At 40.4% G+C, this 26,621-nt stretch overlaps 1 protein-coding gene across 3 annotated transcripts; it reads left to right on the top strand.

Moving 5' to 3' along the window:
• On the top strand, window positions 1-20,629 carry LOC105058969 (tRNA dimethylallyltransferase 2). 3 transcript variants are annotated; one of them, XR_003798325.2, is made up of 13 exons: window positions 1-311; window positions 394-473; window positions 612-680; window positions 777-864; window positions 964-1,058; window positions 2,937-3,011; window positions 3,808-4,167; window positions 4,282-4,357; window positions 4,635-4,801; window positions 4,929-4,973; window positions 5,613-5,823; window positions 19,860-20,033; window positions 20,158-20,629. XR_003798325.2 is itself a non-coding variant. In XM_029260228.2 (11 exons), the coding sequence occupies exons 1-11, from the start codon at window positions 50-52 to the stop codon at window positions 5,811-5,813; spliced, it is 1,518 nt and encodes a 505-aa protein (XP_029116061.2). In that variant the 5' UTR covers window positions 1-49; the 3' UTR covers window positions 5,814-5,980. The 3 variants fall into 3 exon arrangements, 2 of the variants coding, with proteins under 2 accessions (XP_029116061.2, XP_010940367.2); XM_029260228.2 differs by lacking the exons at window positions 19,860-20,033; window positions 20,158-20,629 and having other exon boundaries at window positions 5,613-5,980; XM_010942065.2 differs by lacking the exons at window positions 4,929-4,973; window positions 19,860-20,033; window positions 20,158-20,629 and having other exon boundaries at window positions 5,613-5,980.
• Window positions 20,630-26,621: the final 5,992 nt, after the last annotated feature.

Raw genomic sequence — 26,621 nt, 5'->3', positions numbered from 1 at the left:
GGAGCCGTTGTTTGAGCCAATCGTTCCAAGCGATCCTTGGCGAGACGAGATGGCGACGAGGACCGTAGACACTGCCGCTCCTGTAGAAGACCCTTGCACTAACCGTAACCCTAATGGCGGCCGAGGCGGAGGAGCGCCGGTGGCGAAGAAGGGGGTGGTGGTGATGGGAGCGACGGGGGCCGGGAAGTCGCGTCTGGCGATCGACCTGGCCTCCCACTTCACCGGCGTGGAGGTCGTCAACGCTGATTCCATGCAGGTCTATCAAGGCCTCGATGTCCTCACCAACAAAGTCCCTCTCTCAGAACGCAACGGTCTGCTCTCCATCTAAATCTTCCCTCCCCTCTTCTTTTCTCTACTTCTTTTTTGATTGACTAATCGCACGCCCGATTGCAGGTGTTCCACACCATCTCCTGGGCACCATTGACGCGTCCGTGGAATTCACTTCCAAGGATTTCCGCGATCTTTCCATTCCCGTAAGAATTTGTTTCCTTCTTATTCTCGATTCCTTCTTATGTCTCTGTTCCAAGAATAATAAAAAAAAAAGATTTTTCCTTGAGAGAATCGACTTGGATTGATGTATTCTTCTTTTGGTATGCTTTTTACTTGGTAAGATTATAGATGACATATTATATCGTGGCTGCCTTCCTGTTATCGTTGGGGGGACAAATTACTATATTCAGGTCCACTCCTCCTTCAAGTACCTTTCCCTTTTCCAGCATAGCATTCTTGTTACCATTCAAGCTTACGTCTTTCCTTTGATCCTTGCTTCCTTATAGTCTCTTGTGAGCCCATTCCTTATAGATGATGTTGTGGAAGATGTAGTGTCATGTTCTATGAGGGACTCACGTGGTGAACTACGAGAAGGTAACAAATTATATACTCTGTCTTGTTTGCAGCAAAGTTAAGTATGCATTAGTCTGTGCAGAGAGTTTGTATCAGTGGCTAATCTAGTTTGATGATTAGACCTTGGCAGTGTTGATTCAACTGCTAGTTTTGATAGTCTTAAGGAGCTTGACCCAGTTGCGGCAAACAGGATCCATCCCAATGACCACAGAAAAGTAAGGACTCCTATTTGATTTCCAACTGTTTTGACAAAATTCTTTGCTTTTTTTACAATTTGTCAATTTGTTGGTATTATTTAATTAAGCTGTTTAGTTGAGATTTATGCTTTCTAATCAGATTTAAAAAAAAAAAAAAAAATACTGCAGTTCTAAGTCTGAGTTTGAGAAAGTGTTATTGATTTGAGATTTATAGCATATTCTCTGTTTTTTTTATTGTAATTGGTAGAATTTCAACTCATGAATCATAAAAGTTCCTCCTAGCATGTCTATGTCATAGATATGTGAGGAAAGACCCCCTAATGCAGGTTGAGGGCCTAGAGCAAGCTTCAAGGTTACCCAACAAAAAGACTAAAACAAGTGATGTAAGGAAAATAAATTTAAGCCTATAATTTGAAAGCAATTATAAATTCAATAATTAAAGGCTAAGGATCTAGATGTTAAGAAAAAAAACTAGAAAAAAGGATAACTAATGCCTGGCTACCAAGAAGGTCTCATCATCATTAAGGACTCCACCAACTAATGCCTTCGAGATGCTCCACAGCTAAGAACTCCACCAACTGTGCCATCATTCCTGTAATCCAGCACGGTTGTGCAGAGTCCAGCGCATAGAAAGAAAACACCAGAGTGCACCTAGTGAAAGCGACTTTATTAATTTTTTAATAAATTTTAATGATCAAATTGAGTACAAGAAGGGGTATTCCCCCCCCCACCAAAAAAAAAAAGGAAACCAACAAACACAACTTCTAAGGTAACTAAACTAAGTCATCTCACTGCTCTCAGACTTCTAGAGAAAATTGGTTCCAACGGGACCTATTTGCTGTTGGGCTGCCTTTCAATGCCAATTTTAGCTCTGTCAGATGATTTGACAGTGTGAAGGGTTGTTGTCAGTTCCCCTACACTTGGAGTCCATCTTGGAGTAAGGTCTGAAGCCTTTGGATGGTAGTTAGCTGCCATCAGATTTCTTCAGGTGGTGGCTAGTGCACTGGTAGATTGGTTCTATAGGAGCACAATCTGCCATTATTAAGAATGTTGGGCCATGATGACCTGTTTTTTGGGCTTGGCAGAGTTTGAGCCTGTATCACTCCCTTTGCTTGTTTTTATAGATGAGTTCGATGATGTAAGGAATAAAAAATTATTGTGGAGAAAAATTATTTAGGACCTTAGCATGATCTTTTGTATGGCGATCAAAAGAATCATATAAGGCTTTTCCCAGGAAGGGATTGAAGCCTTGCTTTCCTGTCCAGTCTGAGTATGATTTAATTTCATTCACACAGCTGCTTGTCAATTTTTTATGCGCTGCCACATGACAAATTTATGGCTTCTATAATCTGAATGGCTTATTGCATCCCTGCCATGCCCCCTTTTCTTAGTTTTCTGGTTGTTGGTTTCTTTCTTATTGGTGCACTAACCTCTGTGCATCTAAGTTCCTAAATATGTCCAACAGGCAATACTTGCGCTTGCACTGTGCTATTTATTTTGATCTGGTATTTGCTTTAAGACATGCACATGCTTGTGATGCGCTTATGCACATACACATTTGAGATAAGTTGGTTATTCTATAACTATTTATTATTATGATGCTATGTCAAAGTGCTACCGTTTTTATGTCTTTCCATCTGGATGGGGAATATTCATGTCTCATCTCTCTTCATACCATGACCACTTATTAACATCATGTTGCACCAATTATTCATGTCTTTATATCTCTAAAGTACCATAGCAGTTGGAAAATGTTGGTAATAAGCAATGCCAGTTCTATATAATCATTTCTTCCTAGCAAAAGTGCAGTTTAAACTGATGTGCTCTATGCCACCAGTTTCTGAAACAACCGTTCTGGATCATGTTTCTTTCTGTTGTAACACTTTGTTGATGCAGATAAACCGTTATCTCAGCTTGTATGCAAGCTCAGGTGTCCTGCCTAGTAATCTTTTTCAGGGAGAGGTTGCAGAGGTAAGAAATTTATGCTGAATAGTTTAGATAATGACATTAAAGAATTTTTGTGTTTTTCCTAAAAGTTATTGTGGGCAATAGAAATTTTAGTATTTCAGGTATTTTTGGATCAGTTTTTGGCTTGTTCTGTCTATATGATGACCTATAGCAGTTCAGCCTGAATCCTGAAATCACGTTAATTTCTTTGTTTTTTACATTTTTTAAACATTCCGAGGTTAGTGAACCTTGTTTGTATTGATGTTATAACATTTAGTATCACCATTAAGTGCTTAACCTTGTTTACCATCCATCTTATGATTTACTGTGACTTGAATCTTGATGCTTTGTATGTTTAGATAATGATGCAAAGCTGGTTTGTATGTATTTATGTTTCATTATATCTTCTTATGCCTGATGAACTTTATATTAAAAATAGAAAAAAAGAGGTACAAGGCTACATGTTTTCTACATTGTTATTAATTGCTTATTTTAAAGGAAATGCATTTTGAGGTTTGTTGCATACATACACATATACCTTTATGCCTATGTGCAAGTGCACATGTATGTTTCATGGAGATTTTTATTTCATGTGTCTATAAAAAGTAACATCTTGCTAGATTACTAATGTAAACAACCAGTAACCCACACTCGGTATCTTTGAACATTTCTTTGCTCCACAGCTAGTGCCATACTTGTAGTTTTTAGCCATCTCCCCTGCCTCAGTTTTCTGCAGTCAGTTGAGACCCCATTATTTGAAATCCGAACCTGCATATACTTCTTAGCAAGTTAAACTAAGATGTTTCTTGTGCCAGGACAGAAGTGGGGACGAGCTGATAATTTCAGATATCATTGTTGTTTTATATGGCTGGATGCTTCCCTTCCTGTTCTGGATAGATATGTTAAACAGAGAGTTGATTGCATGATTGATGCTGGTTTGTTAGATGAGGTCTATGACATATACCATCCGGAAGCAGATTATACTCGGGGTTTGCGGCAGGCTATTGGTGTTCGTGAATTTGAGGCATTCTTTAGATGCTACTTCTCTAAGAAAGAGGATAGCAAGGCCTGCAGACTGGACTTTTCAGACAGTTTGCATTCCGATGATGACCTCAAGATTTTGTTAGATGAAGCCACTGACAAGCTAAAAGCCAACACATGCAAGCTGGCCCGTCGTCAAGTAAATGAAATTCTTCCCTTCTCATACTGTGACATTTGATAGGACACTTTGCTTTACACTATAGCATAGAGTTCGGTATTTAAACTCATCTAACAAGTACTTTGTTACTTTTAGAGACGAAGGCTTAATCGGTTGAAGACATGTTTTGGATGGGACTTGCATCATGTTGATGTGACAGAAGCCTTATCTCGTATGCCTTGTGATCTCTTTTGGCACTTATTTATAGAAGCTTATTTATATCTTGCTTCCCTCTTTTTTCCCTTTTGAGAATAACAGTTGGAGTATGACCAATATAATTACCCGGTCCAAACTCTTGGTAGAGACTTCCCATGGCTCAAACATAGAATCTCCTCCCAGCTGGTTGAGGGATGCAGCTATTGGGTTATAGAGTGGCTTGAAAGATTGTTTCATGACTTAACACATTTCCTTCTTCTGTTCTGAAATCAATTAAATGCATATTTTGCCAGACTGTGCAGGTGATTCATGGCAAACAAAAGTTGTTGAACCTTGTGTTAATATTGTTAGAACTTTCTTGTTTGAAAGAGCTAATTCCTCGACTGGTGTGGCAATGGTTGGGAATGATCAGTGCCAGAAGCTGGTTTCAAGGGACTTGTGGACGCAATATGTCTGTGAGGTTAGTTTACTATCCTTTTCATGATAAAACAAGGTTCAATTTACACATATTAAGAAATTTAAAGACAACTTAGATCCATTAGCTATTTAAGATGAAGCTGACTAACATGAAAATTAATTCTTGAAAGCAAAGGAAGCGTAACCAGCAAAAAGAGATGGTGATATACCTACTGGTATCAGATTCGCTGCACCCTTGTTATCATTTTCTTCTCCCAACTTTCAGGGCAACCAATTTGGACTGATTGTATATGGTGTTACAAGCTGAGTTTATCTTATTATCTTTCCTGAATGAGCATACAGTGATTCATGCCAGTGTCTTCTGTTGTGTGCAGACTTGTTGGTCAGGATTCTGAACCCTTTTGGAATGCTGTTATGATCTGGATATGAGACTAGGTTTAAAATCGGATTTGAGTGTACTCAATTATTCTGGTTATCCAGCACAACATAATATTTAGATGAAAAAAATTGACAGTTTGGGTAGATTTATTTATGTCTTTGCTAAAGTTTCGTGTTTCTCCACAAAGCTTTGCTCTTGCCTCGTTTGAGTTGCATGATTTCACTGAGTTTGTTCAGTCGATGGTGCTGTACATGTGCATCATATTGATGGTGTTACCTGCGACTAGGCCTCAAAATGGTTTGGTCCTGGACCGGACAGCTTTTACAGCAGCCCAGCAAAAACTGTATTCTTCCTAGATATTATAGGAAACTGCAAATTGAACTATCAAGAAGTCTTAGAATTTTAAAATGAATCAAAAGGTTGAGAGGTACAGACTGACCATTTCTTGGTATACCTTGATATTTTGTAATGATAGGCCTGTGGCAATCAGATTCTTCGAGGGGCACATGAATGGGAACAACACAAACAAGGCCGTCGACATCGAAAGAGAATCCTTCGGTTCAAGAAGAGATCTCCAAGTTCCTGCTCAGCAGATCAGCAGCAGCATCTGACAACTGGGGAGACATCATGTTTTACAATATCCCTTTCTCCAGCATCTGCCGATCGGTCTTTGTAGCTTCTCTGCTGTAAGATGACCTTAATTCCTGTTGCAATATAGATGTATCAGATTATCTTCCTGCTATAATTTGCTTGTTCTTTCTGCATCTTAATAAGCTCCAACATAACATTTGTAACGATGGTTCGAATTTGAACAGAGAAAAGTAGGTTTCTCATGCTGCAAAACTCCGCCATACATGCCATTCATGCCTTTTTTTTTTTTTTTGCAAGCGCTGCTTAGCGTACGCCTACTGAACTATGTAGTGGTTAAATATATTGCATATTTTTCAGTGAACCTTGATAAGACCAATTTATATAGCCTGATACTGTCACTGCACATAGCAGTTGATTATGCGGTTCTCATATGCTGCTGTTTTTCATCAAATCCAACTGGTCTTTTATTCTTTTGCGATTTTGGGTATGTTGAAGACAGATGTAGTTATAATGAAAAATCATCTTTTCAATATCTGGTATGTTTGTATGATTCATATCAAAGCTTACTGTCTTAAATATATTAAATCCCATATTGCATCTTTTATAACATAATTTCTCCTTCAGGAACATCAAGCACAACAATGAGCCCATCTAACAGGCCCTAGTATATCTATTTTTTTTTTTTTTGCGCATGCACGTCTAATTCAATTCTGAATTTCTTTTTGTTAAGGTCCTCTACGTGAACCCATCTGTTCATGTTTTGTGGCATAGTTTTCTTGGCATCTTGACGTTTCAAATCTATCCTATGCTCTTAGCATGGCTTGCGCATCTTTTCATCATCTCTCTTGTCCCACTGCATTTTATAATTTTTTCATGAGCCATGATACGAATATCATGGGCAACACAAACAAAACAGCAAAAAAGAAAAAGAAAGAAAAAGAAAAGAAATCCGCTTGCATTTTACCACTTAGATCAAAATTGTTGAAGGAAAAACTGGGAGTTCGAGTCTAACTAAAAGAAGACCTTGATATATAATTTAGAATCTGATTCAAAATAAAAGCTTAAGACGTTAAGTTTTGATCTCAATAATCTATGTTACTCCATCTACTTCCACTAATTATTGCATATAGGACTATACTTCGTATATGATTCTTAAAATTCTCCCTCTTCACATTTGACGTAATTTCAGCTCTCGCTCTCTCTCTGGCCCGCCCCGTCACTCTTTGATCAAACTTCTCAATCATTCTTGGAAGTGCATCACATGTTACTGCTCTAGCACAACAGTTATTCTCATAAAAGATAACAATTTGGGTGCTTCTACCATTTTGAAAGTTTTTATAGGGTAGCCAGCTAAGTTCAATGCCACTTGTTGGAGAGAGCAAATATTGCTGCACCTTTACAAGAATCCAATGTACTACCACTCTCCAATCGGCTATATCAATCCATCTACCTTCAATTAATTGTTGAGTGAACCTCACCTGTGATCTTCAATACAAAATCCCTATTTGTTATAGCCTCAAGTTCTACACATATGCATCTATGTGGATTTTGGAGGCATGGTTGTACAGCTGATATGTTATCTAGAGAATGGATAGCGTCTATTGGTGTAAAGGAAAATCACAATAAAAGTGTGTTGAGCGTGGCTTGAATTTGCTGTCACTTACAGTATAATTCGATCTATTTTGGACTTTATTGACTCATTTAAGTATTTTAATCTTTTTTTTAATTTCAAGATGAATATATATATATATTGTAATCACACCTCTTTTATTATTGGAGGGCCGACTTTGGTTATTTCAGTTGCTGTATACTCTCTGTACTCTATTTTTTTGATATAATAAAATTTCTCTCCATTTTCGTTCATGAATGTAGGCTAAAGATCGAACTACATAAATCGTTGTATCTTATTTTTCTGCATGTGATTATTTATTATAATTTAAGATTCTTACTAATTAATAGGTAATCTGGCAATAAACTGGTATGAGAGTCAGAGGTTCAGATTGTTTAGATTTGTTCGTCAAATTTATTTTGGACTTTTGATTCTCTATTGATTTTATTTTTTGTTCTTCGTGATCTCTTTGTGATGGTCATAAAATTCAAGATCGAGAAATTCAATAAGAAGAACGATTTCAATCTTTAGTGTGTGAAGATGCGAGTCTTATTGGTTCAGTAGAAATTACTGAAAGTACTAAAGGATAGAGATGCTTTGCTGATAATATTATCAGAAGAGGATAAAGATCTCTTAGAGTATGCACACAATGCAATTCAGTCATCTCTAGCGGTTGAGATTTTATAAGAGGTTGCGAATAAGTCATCTGTTATAGCATTATGGCTCAGATTGGCGAGCATCTATATAATCAATTCTCTAACAAATTGGCTTATCTGAAGCAGTGGATGTACATTCTTCAGATGAAGAAAGATATACCTCTTAAAGACCACCTTGATGAATTCAAGAAAATTATTCTAGATATAAAAAATATGGATGTGAAAATTGATGATGAGGATCCAGCTCTTATTCTGTTATGTTCATTACCTCCTTTATTTGAGCATTTTGTTAATATTATGCTATATAGTTGGATACTATTTCTATGGAAGACGTAAGGGCTTCGTTAAACTCGAGAGAGTTAAAAAAAAAAAGATGTCTGAAACTTGGAATGGAAATCATATGGATGGTCTGGTTGCTAGAGGTAGATCTAAAAAAAAGAATTTGGATTCAAGTTTAGGAAATAATAAAGGTATATCAAAATCTAAGGGGAAGGAAAGCAAATGAGATTATTGTAAAAAGGAATGGCACTAAAAATTTGAGTGTCCCAAACTCAAAGAAAAGAAGGGGAAGTCCGACAATTTCTCTGATGTCAGTGATTCGGTCAGTATAGTAGAGGACAATTTTGATGGTGTCAATGTCCTCTTAATATCTGTCAATTTGTTTAGAGATGCTTGGATTCTTGATTCAACATATTTTTATCATATATATTTTCATCAGGATTGATTTTTCAATTATCATCCTATTGATGGTGGTGTTGTACTCATGTGGAATAACATGTCCTATAAGATTGTTGATATAAAAATCATTCGGATCAAGATGTATGATGGTATTATTAGGATCTTATCTGATGTACCTCACGTATCAGATTTGAGGAAGAATCTAATTTTTTTAAGTACTCTTGATCAAGATCCATGAAATCGAAATCTATGTCGGTCGATTGACGGTATGAGTTGGTATGGATCCATACTGGATCTGGCATGAATTGAAATAAAAGAGAAAAAGAGAATCGGAGAGGAAAAGAGTGAAAGAGGGGAAAGGGAGGGAAAAGGGGGAGGAAGGGTGAGGGTGGCCTGAGGAGATGCTAATGGTGGCTACAGACGGATCACGGGCGCGCTTAAAGGCCTGTCAAGGCCTTCATTTTCTCCACCAAATCTCAATCGAAAGAAAGATAGAGAGAGGGGGGAGGGAAAGAATAGGAGAGAGGGGAAGCCTACCACCACAGGGACGATCGCTCTTGTTTCACGGATCTATTTTTAAAAACTCCGACCACAATGAAACCAACACATCCATTGTCGGCTTCATTATTTCATCAATTTTGTTTTAAAAAAATTATGAAATAGTGAAGCTCGTAATAGATTTGCCGGCTTCACTTAAAAACTCCGACCACAGTGAAGCTGGCACATCTATTGCTGGCTTCACTATTTCTCTAATTTTTTTTAAAAATTCTAAAATAATGAAGTCGGTAATGGATTTGCTGAATTTAGTGAAGTTGACAAACTCATTGCCGGCTTCATTATTCATTATCGTTTTTAAAAAATATGATGAATTGAATAGGTTCAGTCGCCCCTATCCACGGCCATGGCTCCATCCATGCATTTTTCATCGTTCGATGGCCATAACGGCCATCCGATGTCCTCTGACGGTCTCTTCGTCGATTGTACCTGCCTTCGATATTGTTGCTTCTCTTTTTTTTTTCTCTCTTGATTAAATATCTTATTGGACGACATCGAGCCACAACAGCCTCCACTGCCCTCCAGTGGCCTCGAGTGGCCACCACCGGCCTTCCATAGTATTGTCCCCTCTTTTTCTCCCATCCTTTCTCTCTTTTCTTCTGCCTCATCTGGTGTTTTGATTTATCCAACCAAACCATCTTGATTTACTGTCGATACGGCTTCAAATGCCTTGAACCATCCGGTTCGAGATGGTTTGGCAAATGCTGCTCTTAATTCACATACTTTTAAATATTCTAATAGATACATAGTTTTAAAGATTTCAAAAGGTGTTCTTATTATGCTCAAAGATAGATTGTCTTATGGTTTCTATTTACTTCAGAATAGTACAGTTGTTGATGCTCCATTAGTTTTCCTATCAGATCTAGATTCAGATAGTACTCATTTGTGGTATATACATTTGAGTCATATGAGTGAAGCTGACATATCTATTTTAAGTAAACAGAATTTATTGTATAGTCAGAAAATCGAAAAGTTTGACTTTTGTGAGTATTATGTTTATAAGTAGTCTAGAGTTAAGTTCAGCACATCTATCCACAGAATAAAGGACACGTTGGATTATATCTATTCTGATTGTTGGTGCCGATTTCTACCCAATGTCGGAGCGGTTGGAGTTAGTGATGAGCCGAGCCACAGAGGGTGAGACCTACAAGTAAAGTCTCGATCGGAGGTTGCTCTGATGGAGATTCTCCGATGCTCAAATCAGACATCTAATCTAATAGAAGGAGGAGCATGAGAAGCAGAGTTTTTGCATACTTTTTTTGGGGTCCCCTTTAGGCCTCCTCTTATAGGTGGAGGCGAAAGCTTCTGAAAGATGGTCTGCTATCATCGCCTTCGGTGTCGTGGCCAACCATCGCTTGATAGCTATCAGTAGATCCACAGGGGCTTCGATGGGACTAAGAAGATGCCTGAAGGAGGGTCAGTCGATCATGGATCGATCGCTTTTTGGTTGACCTCCAATGGAAGAGTCATAAATGGGAGGCAGAAGGGGGCATCCTTGGCCCTCCAGCCACCTCAATCCGTCGCATCTTGTTAGGGGCCACAGCAGTGGGTCTTACCGTGCATATGGTGTAATTAATGACTCTAGGATGGCTTGATTTAGCACAGCTTTTTATCACAACGTGCAGTTGGCTGCTCAGGATATGACTTTGGGGTGATGTGACTTGACATGACTCAATGGGATTGCATGTGGCCACGCTTGGCATTTAGCCGCTCAATCGATGTCTGTGCCTTGGGATCCTAACCCATGAGCAAAAACTGTGGTCGGCAGAAGGATGTAAACTTGGAGTCGGGACTGGGCTCGATGTGGGTCGGAGGGAGAGGATCCATAAGTCGACTGAATGAATCCATTGTGTGCTGCCGTCTAATCGGCCTGGGGGTGATTGGTTACTGAGGGGAGAGCTTACCAGAAGCCAGTCGGTAAAGTCTCGGCCACTCGGATAGTGGGGCATCGATCAGTTGTTTGGGAGCCGGGAGTCAATCAGTCATGAGAGTAGCCAATGAAAGGTCGGCGACGATGAGGGACCTTAATTTGCTGGGCCTAAATTTTTTGGGCTTTGGGCCTCTTCACATTATCGTCCGGATGGGATTTTCTCCCAACACATGCGCTCTACTCCCGAATCCGAGCTTTGGTCGGGGGAAGGGAGTAATCCTATGCACGTCGATTGAGAATGTGAAGAGTCGTTCTACTGGTGGGGTGTGCGCATGATTTTCAGATCATACCTGCACTTCTATGCCTGCATTGAAGGCACATCATCTCAAAGTCCAGGAGAGGGGAGGTGAAGTGGCACGATCGCTCCATTCATATCCGAATTAAATGCGTGTCGATTGAGGCAGTGCCCATAGTCAATTCTTAGTTGACACGCATCATGATTTAATAGGGGTAGTTATGGGGCACTTGAATTTGGCTCTTCTTTTAATAAGGGGGTGATCTCCCCCCATCTTAGAGTGGAGATTCACGTCTCGTGTGCTATGATGCGATGGGGCGGTTCCTTTTGCCATGGGCATACAGTGAGTATTTTCTTCACGAGCGAGGGTGCCCACCTTTCCAGTCGAGGCTGTCACCTGTCATCCGAGGAAGGGGAGTTACCTTGTAGATGCCAGCTTGGCTTGGTTATAACCGAAAAAGTCGTCCTTGAAGGTGAGGAGCACATGGCTTGATGTAGCATCGACTAGTTGATCAATCTTCGATAGAGGATAGCTATCCTTTAGGCAGATTTTATTCAGATCGGTGAAGTCGATGCGGATACGTCATTTTTCATTTGCCTTCTTCACCATAATTACATTCGCGATCCACTCCAGATAGGTTGTCTCTTTGATAAAGCTTGCTTTGAGCAGCTTGTCCATGTCCTCATCTATTGCCTTCTGCCGCTCGAACGCCAAACTCCGCTTCTTCTGTTTGATGGGTTGATACCATAGATTGGTATTTAGTTGGTGTACCATCATCGAGGGGTCGATGCCCGGCATATCCATCGATGTCCAAACAAAAATGTCAGTATTTTTCTTGCAAAAAAGAGGTTAGCTGATCTTTTGTTACCTAATCTAGGTTCGACTCTATCTGGATAGTGTGCTCTTGGTTTCCGTTAGCCAAGGGAATGGTCATGGATCCTTAGCTAGTTTTTCGCACTCCTCAATCAACTCGTCGTGGGTGTCCAGTCCTTCAACCAAGTAAGACTCGACGAGCTTAACTCCTCAGAGAGTGATGTTGTAGTATTAGCATGCCAAATCTTGGTCTCTACAGACCTCCCTGACTCCGTTCATTGTCGGAAACTTCATCTTCAGGTAGTACGTGGACACAATGGTCTGGAGCATGTTCAGACCTGGTCGGTCGAGGATGGTATTATAATCTGAAGGTGCTCGGACGATCAGAAAATCGACCTGTGCCGTAGACTGGAGAAGGAATCGATCAGCCTTCATGGGTAAGGTAATGACTCCTTCCACAGGAATGGCATCCCCAGTGAATCCGACGAGCGAGGAGCCTATTTTTCCAAGCCGATCAACATACCCTTATTTTTACAAAAGCATCATAGAATAAGACGTCGATGGAGCTTTTGTTATCTATCAAGATATGGCGTACATCATAGTTTTCAATATTAAGTGTTACAACTATCGCATTATTGTGGCTCTTCGGTTCTTTGCCATTTTATTGCTCCCCCACCTCCGTCGACCCTTTGGCTGCTCTACCCCCCATGATGGTGTTTATTATGCCAACTGAGGGTTGGTCCTCCTGTAGCTCGGTCTGCGGTGATTGCTGAGCTGATTGGGGTGACCTTCGTTGGTCCTCTCACTGCTCCCTCCTTTGTCGAATGAACCAATCCAACTGGTCACATTTGATGAGTTCTTCGATTTCATCTCGGAGTTGGACTCATTCTTTCGTGTTGTGATCGTGATCCTGATGATACAGATAGCATTTATCAGGATTCCTCTGAAAAGGAGGTATCCGTAACTTTCGTGCCTTGGGGAGCTACCCCCTGATCTCCATCAACATTTGGGTCCTTGGGGTATTTAGTGGGGTGTAAGTATGGTATCTCCTTAGCGGGGGCGAGACGTGTCGATCCTTCCTTCGAGGGCTTATGGGTCGGTGATTCCAAGGAGGGGTCCCATTTCTTTGACGACAAGGTGGAGATCTGGAGCACGATCGAGTCTTCTCCTCTCATTTCTGCAAGCGCTCCTTATTCAAAATCTTGGGCATCCTCTCAACAGGGGTATCTTCTTCTGTGAAGACCTCCTTCATGCATGCGTACTTCTCCACTCGGGTTAACATGTTGGCATAGTCTTGAAGGTAGGTCTTCACCAATGATCATTTGAGCTCATTCTTCAAAAGTCCACTTATGATTGTGGACATCGCGACTGACTGATCCAAGTCACAAACGTCAAGAGTGGCCATGTTAAAACGGCTGATATAATAGTGGATCGACTCATCCTTCTTCTACTTAATAGTGTGGACGTAGTTAGATCGCTTTTACTATCATAGGCTGCTGACAAAATGATCGACGAAAGATTGGCTCAGCTACTCGAATGAGTGGATTGAAGTCGGCTTCAAGCTAGAATACTAATGTCGAGCCGCTCCCTTTAAGGCAGATGGGAAGGTTCGGCAAAAGATGGCATTAGTAGCCCCATGAAGGAGCATCATCGCTTTGAAACTCTCGAGGTGGTCGATGGGGTCGGCTGTCCCGTCATAGCTTTTCAACTACGGGGCCTTGAAATGGGGAGGGAGCGGTTCTTGCATGATTCTTGAATCAAACAATGGGTCGGTGTTGAACCCGTCATATGGTATCATGACCTTATTATTGATCACCTTGATTCATTGATCAAGCTCTTGAAGTGACCGTTCAACGTCTACATCTCGAGTGGGGCACGCCTTAGAATGCTAGGGCGAACGTCGATCGAGAGTTGAATCATGCCCCAATTGGAGGCTCAGGGGCCACCGTCGCCTTGGTTCTAGACTTTCGAGGTGGCTCTAGTGGGTTTGCTGCCTCTTCGGGCTTTGAAGGGCGACCCACGGTGGATTCCATGGTGGTGCCGTCGCCTGCAGTATCGAGTTGGGCTGCAAGGCAGCAAATGGTAGGATCGAGGCTACCTGAGCGGGCGACGGCGCCATCGGTGGGGTGTCGAGACAGCCTGGATCGTCTGGACGGCAACAGTCAAACTTTGAAGCTATTGGAAAAGTTGGTTGAACTGCTCTACCATCACCTCCTCCGACCGCGGGAGTAGACGATCTCCTGAAGCGGCAGGCCGAGCAGCGTGGTTGGCCTAACTTCCCTCCAGTCGTACGATGGTGTTGGTGCGGCAGAAAGATGTTCTCCTGAGTGCCATAGCTTATGCTGCTCTCAACTTGCACTTCTCCAAGTGGGCACGATTTTTGCTCTAGCGCTAATCTATTAGTGTCAATTTCCATCTAACATCAGAGTGGCTGGAGTTATTGGTGAGCCGGACCATCGGGGGCAAGACCTGCAAGAAAAATTTAGATCAGAGGTTGCTCCGACGGGGACTCTCCGATGCTCAAGTCAAAAATCTAATCCAATAGGAGGAGGAGCATGAGAGGCAAAAATCTCTAATGGAGACTCTCCGATGCTCAAGTCAGAAATCTAATCCAACAGAAGGAGGAACGTGAGAGGTAGAGTTTTTGCTTATCTTTTTTGGGGTTTTCTTTAGGCCTCCTCTTATAGGCGGAGGTGGGAGATTCTGAAGGACGGTCTATCATCATTGCCTCAGGTGTCGTGGCCAACTGTCACTTGACAGCTGTGAGTAGACCTATGGGGGCTTCGATGGGACTGAGAGGATGCCTGAAGGAGGGTTAGCCGACCATGAATTGGCCACTTTTCGATTGACCTCCGAGGAAAGAGCCATAATGGGAGGCAGAAGGGGGCCATTCCTTGCCCTCCCAGCTGTCTCAATTCATCGCATCTTGTCAGGGGCCGTGGTGGCAGGCCTTACCATGCATGTGGTGTAATTAATGACTCCAGGATGGCTTGATTTAGCACAGCTTCTTATCATGGCGCGCAGTTGGCCACTCGGGATATGACCACAGGGTGACGTGACTTGATATGACCTGACGGGATTGCATGATGGCCACACTTGGCATTTAGCCGCTTAGCCGACATCCATGCCTTGGGATCCCAGCCCATGAGCAGAAACCTTGATCGACAGAGGTAAACCTTGAGTCCAGATTGGGCCCGACGTGGATCGGAGGGAGAGGATCCATAAGTCGGTTGAATGAATCTGTTGAGTGCTGCCACCTAATCGGCCTTGGGTGATCGGTTGCCTAGGGGAAAGCTTGCCAGAAGCTAGTCGATGAAGTCTCGACCACTCGGGCAGCGGGGCATCGACCAGTTGTTTAGGAGCCGGGAGTCAATCGGTCACAAGAGTAGCCGATGAGAGGTCGGCGATGACGAGGGATCTTAATTTGCTGGGCCTAGACTTTTTGGGCCTTGGGCCTCTTCACATTATCATCCGGGAGAGATTTTCCCCCAACACTAATCTTTGGAGTCCTGCACCTATTCAGTCTAATGGTGGTTCTCTATATTTTTTGAATTTCATCGATGAGTTTTTGAAGAAAGTTTGGATATACTTTTCAAAGCACAAAAAATAAGTCTCTCACATTTAAGAAGTGAAAAGAGCTTGTTGAGAAAAAGTCCGGTAATAAGATTAAGAGATTGAGAACTGATAATGATATAGAGTTTTGTGAGGATTAGTTTAATAAGTTCTACAAGGCTGAAAGGATTATGAGACATTGCACAGTTAGAAAGATACCACAACATAATAGTGTTGTAGAATGCATAAACAAGACTCCTTTGGAGAGAGCACGGTGTATGCTTTCTTAATCTTATTTATCTCATAATTTTTAGATTGAAGCTGTTAATATGGCTTGCTACTTATTGAATAGGTCTCCATCCACTGCTATTAAGTGAAAACTCCTATTGAGGTATGGTCTAGTATATCTGTTGATTTTTCTATTTTAAAGATATTTGGTTATTCTGCTTATACACATGACAGTAAACTTAAAAAAAGGTACATAAATATCTCTTCTCTGATTCTCAATCTAGGATGAAAAGCTGCAGATTGTAATATATTGAGCCTGATTCTCAAAATTCATAATCAATAGAGATATTATTCGTGATGAAAAGGTGATGCTTCATTCAAGAAATAAGTCAGTTACTATAAATAAAAATCATAGTATTAATGAGCAGGTAGAGCTTGAGGATAAACCTTCAGTTCATCCACACAGAGTGATGTTTCAGTTTAGCCTGTTTAGGATGATGGGTCTGAGATTGTTAATGAGAGAGATGTCCCATAAGAGCAGTAGTACATAATAGCCACTAGTAGATCGAGGAAGTAGATTAGACCTCCTCAAAGATATGGATATATAGATTTGATCTCTTTTATATTATCTATGGTAGAGTCTATTAAGCTTCAAAATCCTATCAGTTATTATAAGGCCATCACTAATCGTGAGTCTAAACAGTAGTCTATTATTATGAGTGAAGAGATTGAGTTTCTTCATAATAATCAAACATAGGAGCTAGTGAAACCATTACAAGGTCAGAAGATTGTTGGATACAAATGTGTCTTCAAGAAGAAAGAAGGAATCCTAGAGGTTAAAGAACTAAGGTTCAAAGCACGCTTAGTTACAAAAGACCACGGTCAGAGGAAATGTATAAACTTTAATGAAGTTTTCTCTCACTTTATAAAATACAGATCTATGTATGTGTTGCTTGTCATTATTGTATTTTTTGACTTAAAGCTTGAGCAGTTTAATGTCAAGATAGCTTTCTTGCATGATAAGCTTGAGGAATAGATTTACATGTAAAAGTCAAAGGAATTTATTACTCAAGATAAGGAGGATCATATTTGCTTATTGAGAAAATTATTGTATGATTTGAAGCAATCTTCGAGGCAGTGATATAAGCAGTTTGATGTATTTATATTTAGGTATTATTATTCTCAGAGTGACTATGATTGTTGTGTTTATCATAGGAGGTTTTCAAATGGTTCTTTTATTTATTTGTTGCTCTATGTTGATGACATACTCATTGTAATAAAGAATATATTTGAGATTAAGAAGTTTAAGACTGAACTTAGTAGTAAATTTGAGATGAAAGATTTAGGTGCAATGAAGTAATTTTCGGTATAGAGATACACAAGGATCGATGCATAGATAGATTATTCTTGTCACCAAAAAATTATATTATGAAGTTGTTTGAGCATTTTGGTATGCAAGATTGCAAACCAGTGAGTACTCCACTTGCAATATACTTCACACTTTCAGCTACTTTACCTCCCCAATCAGATGAGGGGAGGAATATATATCATATGTTCTATATACTAGTGTATTCACAAGGATCATATATATCGTGGTTTGCACACATTCAGATATCTGACAAGCCATTAGTGTTGTTAGCAAGTACGTAGGGCATCCAGAAAAGGTCCATTGGCATTCTGTGAAATAGATCTTATGCTATTTGAGAGGCACTACAGATGTTGGTTTGGATATGATTAGGATTCTGACACTTACAGCAGTATTGTTGGTTATATGGACTCTGATTTTGTAGGTGATTTGGATAGGAGGAGATCTCTAACAGGCTATATCTTCACTCTCTCAGATTGTACCATCAGTCAGAAAATGATTTTACAGTCTATCATTATTTTATCTACTATAGAGGTAGAGTATATGATAATGACAGAAGCAATGAAGGAGGCCATTTGATTGTGAGGTCTGATTGGTGATCTTAGCTCACAATAGAATGTAACTAATGTTTATTGTGACAGTCAGAGTGCTATACATTCGATTAAAAATTAGATGTATCATGAAAAGATCAAGCATATTAATATCAGATACCACTTCATTTAGGATGTTGTATTATAATATGTTATTACATTGAAGAAAATTCATACGATAGATAATCCAGCAGATATAATGACCAAGCCACTTATCACTCTTAAGTTCAAGTACTGTTTGGACTTAATTTGTATTTTGAGATATTAAGCTAGGCTCATACAGACATTGTTGGAAGAGATATAGAAGAGTTCACTATCTTGTATTACAGGTTGATGGAATTCAAATCAAAATAAAAATTTATTGAATGTAGCTTGAATTTGGTATGACTTGTGGTATGAATTCAATCTATTTTAGACTTTATTGGTCCGTTTGAATATTTTGATCTTTTCTCTTTGTCTTAAGATTTGGTGGCTCCGTGTATAGTATAATCACACTTCTTTTGTTATTGGAAGGCTGTCTTTTATTATTTGAGTTGTCGTATACTTTTTATATTCTATCTTTTGATATGGTGAAATTTCTCTCCATCTTCATCTATGGATATAGATTAAAAGCCAAATCACATAAATCATTGTACCCTATTTTTCTATATATAGTTATTTATTATAACTTTAGATTTCAATTAATTAATAGATAATTTTGCAATAGAGTGCCTGGCATATATATGATTGATACACGGAGTGATGCTATGCTGCTTTGCAAAGTCCATATAAAATGCTCATGGTATCATATGGTAGAAAGGACTAGTACAGTTCTCCGTATGCTTTTTTTTTTTTTTTTGGTTGAAATCTGTGTGCCCTTAGATAAATTATGTTCTTGATCCCTAAGTTGAATTTTTTTAAATGATCCATAAACGACAAAAAACTAAAGTGACTATCCGAACTATCTGAATCAATTTAATGTTGTCCTCTAGGATGATTCCGACGATTTTTTCTTACCAAAAGTCTAATATGGTAACCTTCGGTGCTTATGTAGAGTATCTTTTGGTCATACGGCTCAACTGGCATTGATATGCTTAAAATATTTTGAACTACATCATCTTCTTCTTTCTCAAATCTGTTGACATGTTCCAAAAGCCTAATTTTATTTTCTTTTCCAAATCCCTCATCTCCCATCTATCTCCCCATCCACCCTCTCGTTAGATCTTTCATCTCTCATTTCTCTTCTTCCCATCCTCCAAAATATCAATGAAAAAAAAAGAGAAACAAAAAAAATCCCTTTTTCTCCACAGCTCCATCTTTCTCCTTCCTCACAACCTTTCTTCTTTATTTCTCACCACTCCATCTCTAAACTCTTTCCATCTACCCCCTTCTCAAATCTCTTATCTCCCACCTCTCTTTTTTTTATCCCCAAAAGTTTAATGAAAAACAAAGAAAAAGAAGAAAACCCCATTCCCTCTATGACCCAATCCTTCTTCTTTGCTCGATTCATCTCCTCCACTCATCTCCTCCCAACGCTTCTCATCGAGTCGATGTTGATTTTATTGTCTTCTCTTTCTATTCCAAATCTCCTCCCTCCATGATCCCATCCTCCTCAAAGAAGAGAAGTAGAAAGATAATCAGAAAAGAAGAAAGAAAAATAGAAATAGAGAAGAAAAAATTATTATTATTATTTTCATATAAATAGATTTTTTTAAATTTTAATACTACATAAACTTCACATAAATATCAAAAGTTGTCACAGAGGATTTTTGATGATAAAAAATCAATAGAATCACGTCTAAGAATAATATTAAATTGATTTAGATTATTCAGAATTAAATTTTAATTTTTTATAATTTAAATTTTTTTAAAAAATTTAATTTGATTTAAGGATCAGAAATATAATTTATTCAAAAACTTTTTTATACCACATGATTAGAAAGGGACAGATGCAGTTCTGGAAATTGGGGAGATACGCGGGCAAATGGTTGAATACATTGTTGCTATGTCACCTGTGGAGGGCTCGAAATGCTCATCAGCAGGCCGCAAAGTATTTTCCTTCGTATACCCTTCAGATGAATGGAGTACGGAGACATGTCCATACATGGTGACGGTAAATCAAATTTCTCAAACTCTATATATATTTCTTAATTATGTACCATAAAGTCATTGTTTTTATTCTTTTAAATCTACTATAAAATTGGACTAAGCAATGCCTCGTGTCATTTCTATTGTAGAATTTAAATTTGCAATTTGTGAGAGCAAGGAGAGAGATGGCGAGGGCGGGCTCTTCATGTTTCCAGCGGAGCGCTATTCTGCGGGGCCCAGCACGCAACGTCACACGCAATTTCTTGAAACGGGATTCAACGTGGGTTTCAGTCGTATGGTGTTGACGTAACCTGGTCTGCGCCCCACCCCTCCCGTCTTCCGCGGAGCTCGCACCCTCCCGCTCGAATCAGGAATAGCTGACGAGTGTCGAGCGGCCGGGGCGGCTGACGAAGGCTATGAAAAGACTCTTCTTTGCCGCGAAGTGGTCGCCCGGCTGTGTAATGTTTTGTACCTTCATTCATGGGCGGCAGTCACTGGTGGGAGCCCACCGGTCGCCACGATTTAAATTCAAATTTCCTGCCCTCGGCGTGCAGACAAGGGGTATTGTCTTTGCATTAAAAGAAATAAAAATAAAAATGACATGGGATCGATTTTCTCTTCCGTTCCAGATAGAGGGATCAGCCACGTATGTCACGTTTGTTTGGATTAAGCGTAGTACCAAACCCAAACTAGTGTAATTTTCCTACCAAAAAAAAAATTTTTTTTCCTACCAAAAAAAAAAAAAAACCCAAACTAGTGTAAAGGGTTTGCCTTATTTGATTACGTTGATCTTCGCAAAAGATGGTCATCGGCACGCCCCAATCCAACTGGTCGTGGAGTCTAGGACAGGAGGCCAAACCAGGAACGTGTTTGAACCCTCCATGTTCCTGCATGAAAGGAAACTATACCTGTTATCCAGTCGTGGCCATTATTCGTGATTCACATGATGACCATGATTGAAGGAACCTCACTAATCTGCTCTCCTAGAGGTCCATCTAACTCTAGACTATGGCACCAGTCATGGACAATATGATTCCATAATTGTTCTTCTCCAGTTCATCTACCAATTGAGGAGTATCGGAACTCTAAAAAAAAAGTGCACCACTTAAAATAATAACAATAGTAATAATATCAATTAAAGTAGTTTGAGGAGTTTTATGCTATGCCATGGATCTTTATAAGGTGAGCATGGTTCGATTTGGATCGGTCTCATGTTCAAACCTAAGTCGAACCAATCCTAAATAGTTTGATATTTTAAGAAATTAAATCGGATCAATAAAAAATTAAAATCAAACCAAACCAATATGATTTAAATGGTCTGATATGGTTTAGTTTACCGATTATTATTATTATTATTATTATTATTATTATTATTATTATTATTATTATTATTATTATTATTATTATTATTATTATTTTGTGATTCACGAAGACTTATTTTCTTTTCACATAAGAGTATCATCAAGAAAATTTATTAAGTAAAATAATTTAAATTGATATAAGATATTATCACTCAATAAAATGAAATTCTTAAATAAATACTATCATCAAGGATTAAGATAAAAATCTCTAACACATTACAAAAAAATAAATAATCCAATAAGTAAGTTACTTAGAGTTTAAGGCTAATCAATATAAAATCAAATAGATAAACAATATCATAAATTTAGAATTATTTTCTAATATATTAATACTCTAACATAAACAACATCCTAATCAAAATGACGTCTTTTTATTAAAATCGATCCGTTTCGATTTGAGAATGATTTTATTTATTGATAAACGTGAATTAATCTAAACTTATTTTTTATATGTCAAAAATCAATCAAATCAAATTGAATAAAATTTTAAATCAAGTTAAACATGTTGTTTGATTCGATTTTATCGATTTGATTGGTTCAGATTCATTTTTACCCATCCGTAGATCTTTAGCATTTGCTTTTATTTTTTTAAGCAAATTTAGCATTTGCTTTTGTTGGAGTTTGACACAGCCAAGGATTCGGGGTGTGCCCTCCACCAACTTGGTACTCTTTAAAGCCCCTTTGTTTGTTCGCTGGCTGCTCCCTCCCGGCCGTTGGTGTTATAAAAACCAATTTTAATGGCTCCTCATCTCAGTCAATTGGTATTGCTGATGGGTTTGTTATTTGCGATGCTTAACGTACTTTACTAAGGGCAGTGGCAATGAGGCTTTGGCCATGTACCATGCCAAATTCAAAGCTTCTTGGGGCCTGGGCAGGCATCAAGTAACTCAATTCAGAGCAACGCAGGTGATTCTAGAAGGAGACTCATCCACGGTAATTTGTTAGATCAATGCATCGTCCTATGCTTGATGTCCGGTGATTTATGGCTCCAAGACATATACTATAGTGGAGAAGAGTTATTCCGGTGTTCACAACGGCCTACGTTTATCACGAAGCTAATCAGTCTACCGACAAAATCGCTGCGAGTGCATTCCACATGCAGTTGGATATATCACAGCTGAGCAAGTATCCCAGCAAGAGCCTAAACCTCTTTCTAGGATAATAATAACTACCGATGTTCATGGTGTACACCATCTTAGATAGTAGTATTGTACAGTTGCTCTTATAAGCTGCCTTGCGTTTACAAGCTGTCTCCTACCGTACCCAAAAAATATATGATGTACTATTTCCATACGTTTATCTATGCAATGCCAATTTTTTAATTTATTTTTATCTTCAAATCTTGTGAATCAATTAAAATACCACATATAAGAATTATCTAGGTAGTGTACTTTGAAAAACAACATTGAGATCCAAAACCTATAACCCTGCCAATTAAATTATAGCCCACTTAGGTCTCGCTCATTGACTTCAAGCCGGATTAAGTAGATCTAATCACACAGGTCTCAGTTAACATTTCTTGAGAAATAGTGCAAATGCAACCCGTTGTTGTTCGATTCAGTTGAGGTCGAAGAGAAGGCGACTGAGCCTCATGCAGGGATACTGACATTGGAGTGACCTGCAAAACAAATCTAAACCGGAGGTTTTCGCTCCGACGAGGACCCTCCGACATTCAAATCAGATTCAGAGAACAATTGGAGTAGCAACGAGTTCTCTGAGAGAGATTGATTGGCTTATTTTGGTCCTCAGAGCTTTGGTTGCTTATATAGAAGGCTATCGAACAGTTAGTCACACAGCTGTATGAAGATTGTGAGATCTCGAAATTGTAGGACCGTTACACATGTCATTGTGAGCGAGATAATCCAGTCCTTAATCGCTTTCGTGGAGTGAGGAGACTGTTACTGGCAATATATTGAGTAAAAAATTTAAATATCTTCAAAAATCGTGCTTGACCTGTTGGCCTTCTTAAATTGGATGAGTGGCATCATCTTATAGTACTGAGGATCCCACCTCTTAATTACATGAGCTGTCAATCAAGAGCTGAGAGTATGGGGGATCTTAGCATTCATATGCTTTCCATGTGGGGATATTTATTATTTTTGACTTTTTCTGCATGGTGTGGATGGCTGCCATGACATGAAGATGACTAAGTATAGAAGGATAGCTCAGCTCAGCATATAGCTCAAGATAGCTAAGCTCATATCAGCATAGATAGTTATTTTCAGCATATAGCTCATGATAGCTCAGCTCATATCAGGATAGTTCATATCAGCATATGTATAGTTGTGGATATCTCTTCTTAGCATATGTATAGCTCAGCCACTCTGAAATCTACATTCCGAATATAAATCAGAGGCTCCCTGATACCACCGTAATACTTCCTCCCTACTCCTGAGTTTGAGAATCAAACGAAAGGAGTACTACTGAAATGATGCCTCGGGCCTAGGAACATTCATCCATGCATCCCATTAAGGTATCTATTCCTCATTTAATGCGGGCAGCGAAAGCAGCTTTGCTCTGCTCTTCATATGAGCAACATCTTGTGATGCTCTTCATATGAGCATTTTGTGCTCTGCTCGTCACATGAGCATTTTGTGTTCTCCTCTTCTTCGTGCGAAAGGTAGCGTGTGCACTGCTCATCTTGTGAGTGGCATTATGTGCATTTCTTATAATGCAAGAGACAGCGTGTGCTCAGCTCATCTTGTGAGCGGCTGTATGCGCATTTCTCATCTTTGCGCGAGAGGCTGTGTGTGCCCGTAGGCAACATGTGCACTTTCCATCTTCACGTAAGAGGCAGCATGTGCACTTCTCATAATGTGAGAGGCAGCATGTACCCATAGATAGCATGTGCACTTCTGATTTTTATGCGAGAGGCAGCATGTGCACTGCTCATCTTGTGAGCGGCAGCGTATGCACTTCTTATCTTCATATCACAGGTTGAGGGTCCTTATCGGTTAGCCCTTCAGAGGTCCCTTAGGGTCTCCCTCCGCTTCCTGCACGACTCGGGCACTGATGAGATCTTGTAAGTTAGCCCCGCTTCTAAGTCGTCGAGGTTTGCTTGTTGAATTATAGATCGAGAATTTTATAAGTTAGCCCTCCAGAGGTCCCTTAGGATCTCTCTCCGCTTCTCGCGCGATTCGGACTCTAATGGGGTCTTGTAAGTTAGCCCTGCCTCTAAGTTGCTGAGATTTGCTCACCGAATTGTAGATCGAGGGTCTTAGAAGTTAGCCCTCCGGAGGTCTATTAGGATCTCCCTTCACTTCTCATATGACTCGAGCTCTGATGGGGTCATGTAAGTTAACCCCGTCTCTAAGTCGCTGACGTTTGCTCGTCCAATTGTAGATCGAAAGTCTTATAAGTTAGCCCTCCGAAGATCTCTTAGGGTCTCCCTCCACTTCTCGCATGACTCGGACTCTGATGAGATCTTCTAAGTTAGCCCCGTCTCTAAGTCGCTGAAGTCTTTTGGCTCAGATATCGATGTAGGATGAGATCTGTCTACAAAGTTAGCAGTTTAAAAAACCTTTTATTAAAAGAGCATCTATTACCTTAGTCTGCCCATGTTGGTTTAGCCAGGTGAGTCTCCTAAGATTGGTTTTGGAGGGTCGGCCCTCAAGAGCTCAGCCTTTAGGAGTCTAGCTTTGAGGAGTTTGCTTTTCAACGATTGGCCTTTGGAGGATGATTTTCGGACAGTCCACCTCGAAGGTCCATAAACATAGCCTCGATCGGTCCTGACTTCGGTTGGAATAAGCCTTGGCATTCTAGCTTCAGCCTCGATTTGTCCTTGATTTGCTCATATTGGTCTTTCGATGACCCTTTTAAGCTAGTTTCTGGGAGGTCTTGAAGACCTATTGTTCAAAAAAGACAATACAGAATATTAGATAGGATATGAAAGTTTTTTACCATGAGAATTATGAGCTCTGTTTGAAAACTTTTGGGCTTTGTTTGACTCTTGTTATCTATCTTAGTTTGAACTAGAACTTTGTCTCAGTTCGAACTTATTTTTTGCTTCAGATCTATATGCTTTCACTTTGGATTTGTATGATTTACCTCGGAACTACATGTTTTGATTTTGGATTTGAATGTTTTACCTTGGATGTGCATACTTTTATTTCAGATTTGGATGATTTATCTCTGCATATTTTTATCTTGGATTTGAATGATTTACTTCAGATCTATATGTTTAGATCTTGAATTTATATGATTTACCTTGGAACTGTATGTATTTACCTATTTGAATGATTTACTTTCAGTCTAGCGCCATCAAAGGTCAGGTGCGAGCGGAGAGAGCTAGAAGGCTCGGATCCGGTGAGCTCGATGCAGACAGAAGGGAGGCGCGAGCTGGGGGACCCCTCAGAAGCCCAGATCTTGGGGCGTCTACATCAATAGAGGGAGTTCTCAGATCCGTCCATAGATGATTTCCATGGCGTCGAAACTTTCGATCTGCAGGTGAGATCGACGGTGGCGGGACCTCGAAGTTGGACGCATCTATCAGTGAGATCGACGGTGACAAACTCGTGGCAGCCACCAAACACGGAAGGAATGGATGGAGGCTTCGGAATTGCCTGTGGGCGAGTCTGGCGCTAACAGGGGAGGCATGTGCGGAGAAGACCTTATGGCTGTGGATCTGGTGAGCTCGGCTGCACATGAAGGCATGCGAGGAAGCTTGGAGAAGCCTCGGGGCCTCAGATCTTGGCTCCGGTGCTAACGGGAGTGCTCGTGTGCATGGAGCCGCGTGTGGGGGAGACTTTGGTGATGCAGAACCGACAGCTTCGATCGTTCTGGGAGAACTCGGAAGCCCAGATCCGACGAGAATGGAGGGGCCGGCATCGTCAGTTGGAGGCGCGGGAGAGCTCTAATCCGAGAGCTCGACTTGCATGGGGAGGAGCTCAAGGCCGCCGACCTAACTTAACCGGACTCGGCACCGAAGGCCCGTGGGCGCACGGGAGGAATTGGGACCGCCAGTTTCGCCGACGACGTGTGCGACAGCGTGTGGCCCCCGATCCGGTGACTTTGGGGGTGCCGATTCGGTGGAACTCGACGTGCGTGGATGCACAGAAGACGCTGGTCTGCTTGCCGGCTGCCGATGCCAACCTTGGCACCAACGAAGGTGCGCGCACGCACGGGGGAGGCACGACCACCTGTGCCCTCTTCCCTTCCCCCACCACCCCCCCCCCCCCCCCCCTCCTCTTCTTCTTCTTTTGGGTCGTTACTGATGACGGGATGTGACCAGAGGGAGAGCCCCCTCCATCAAA

This window comes from Elaeis guineensis, chromosome 9 (assembly GCF_000442705.2).
Source record: "Elaeis guineensis isolate ETL-2024a chromosome 9, EG11, whole genome shotgun sequence".
NCBI lineage: Eukaryota > Viridiplantae > Streptophyta > Magnoliopsida > Arecales > Arecaceae > Elaeis > Elaeis guineensis.
The sequence above is the reverse complement of the archived record's forward strand: the minus strand, read 5'-3'. Positions and strand labels throughout refer to the sequence as shown.

Coding starts and splice junctions, on each gene's coding strand:
- LOC105058969 (XM_029260228.2), top strand. CDS start 50: ATGGCGACGAGGACCGTAGACACTGCCGCTCCTGTAGAAGACCCTTGC. Junction 865..963: donor ACGTGGTGAACTACGAGAAG/GTAACAAATTAT, acceptor TTTGATGATTAG/ACCTTGGCAGTGTTGATTCA. Junction 3,012..3,807: donor TTCAGGGAGAGGTTGCAGAG/GTAAGAAATTTA, acceptor GTGCCAGGACAG/AAGTGGGGACGAGCTGATAA.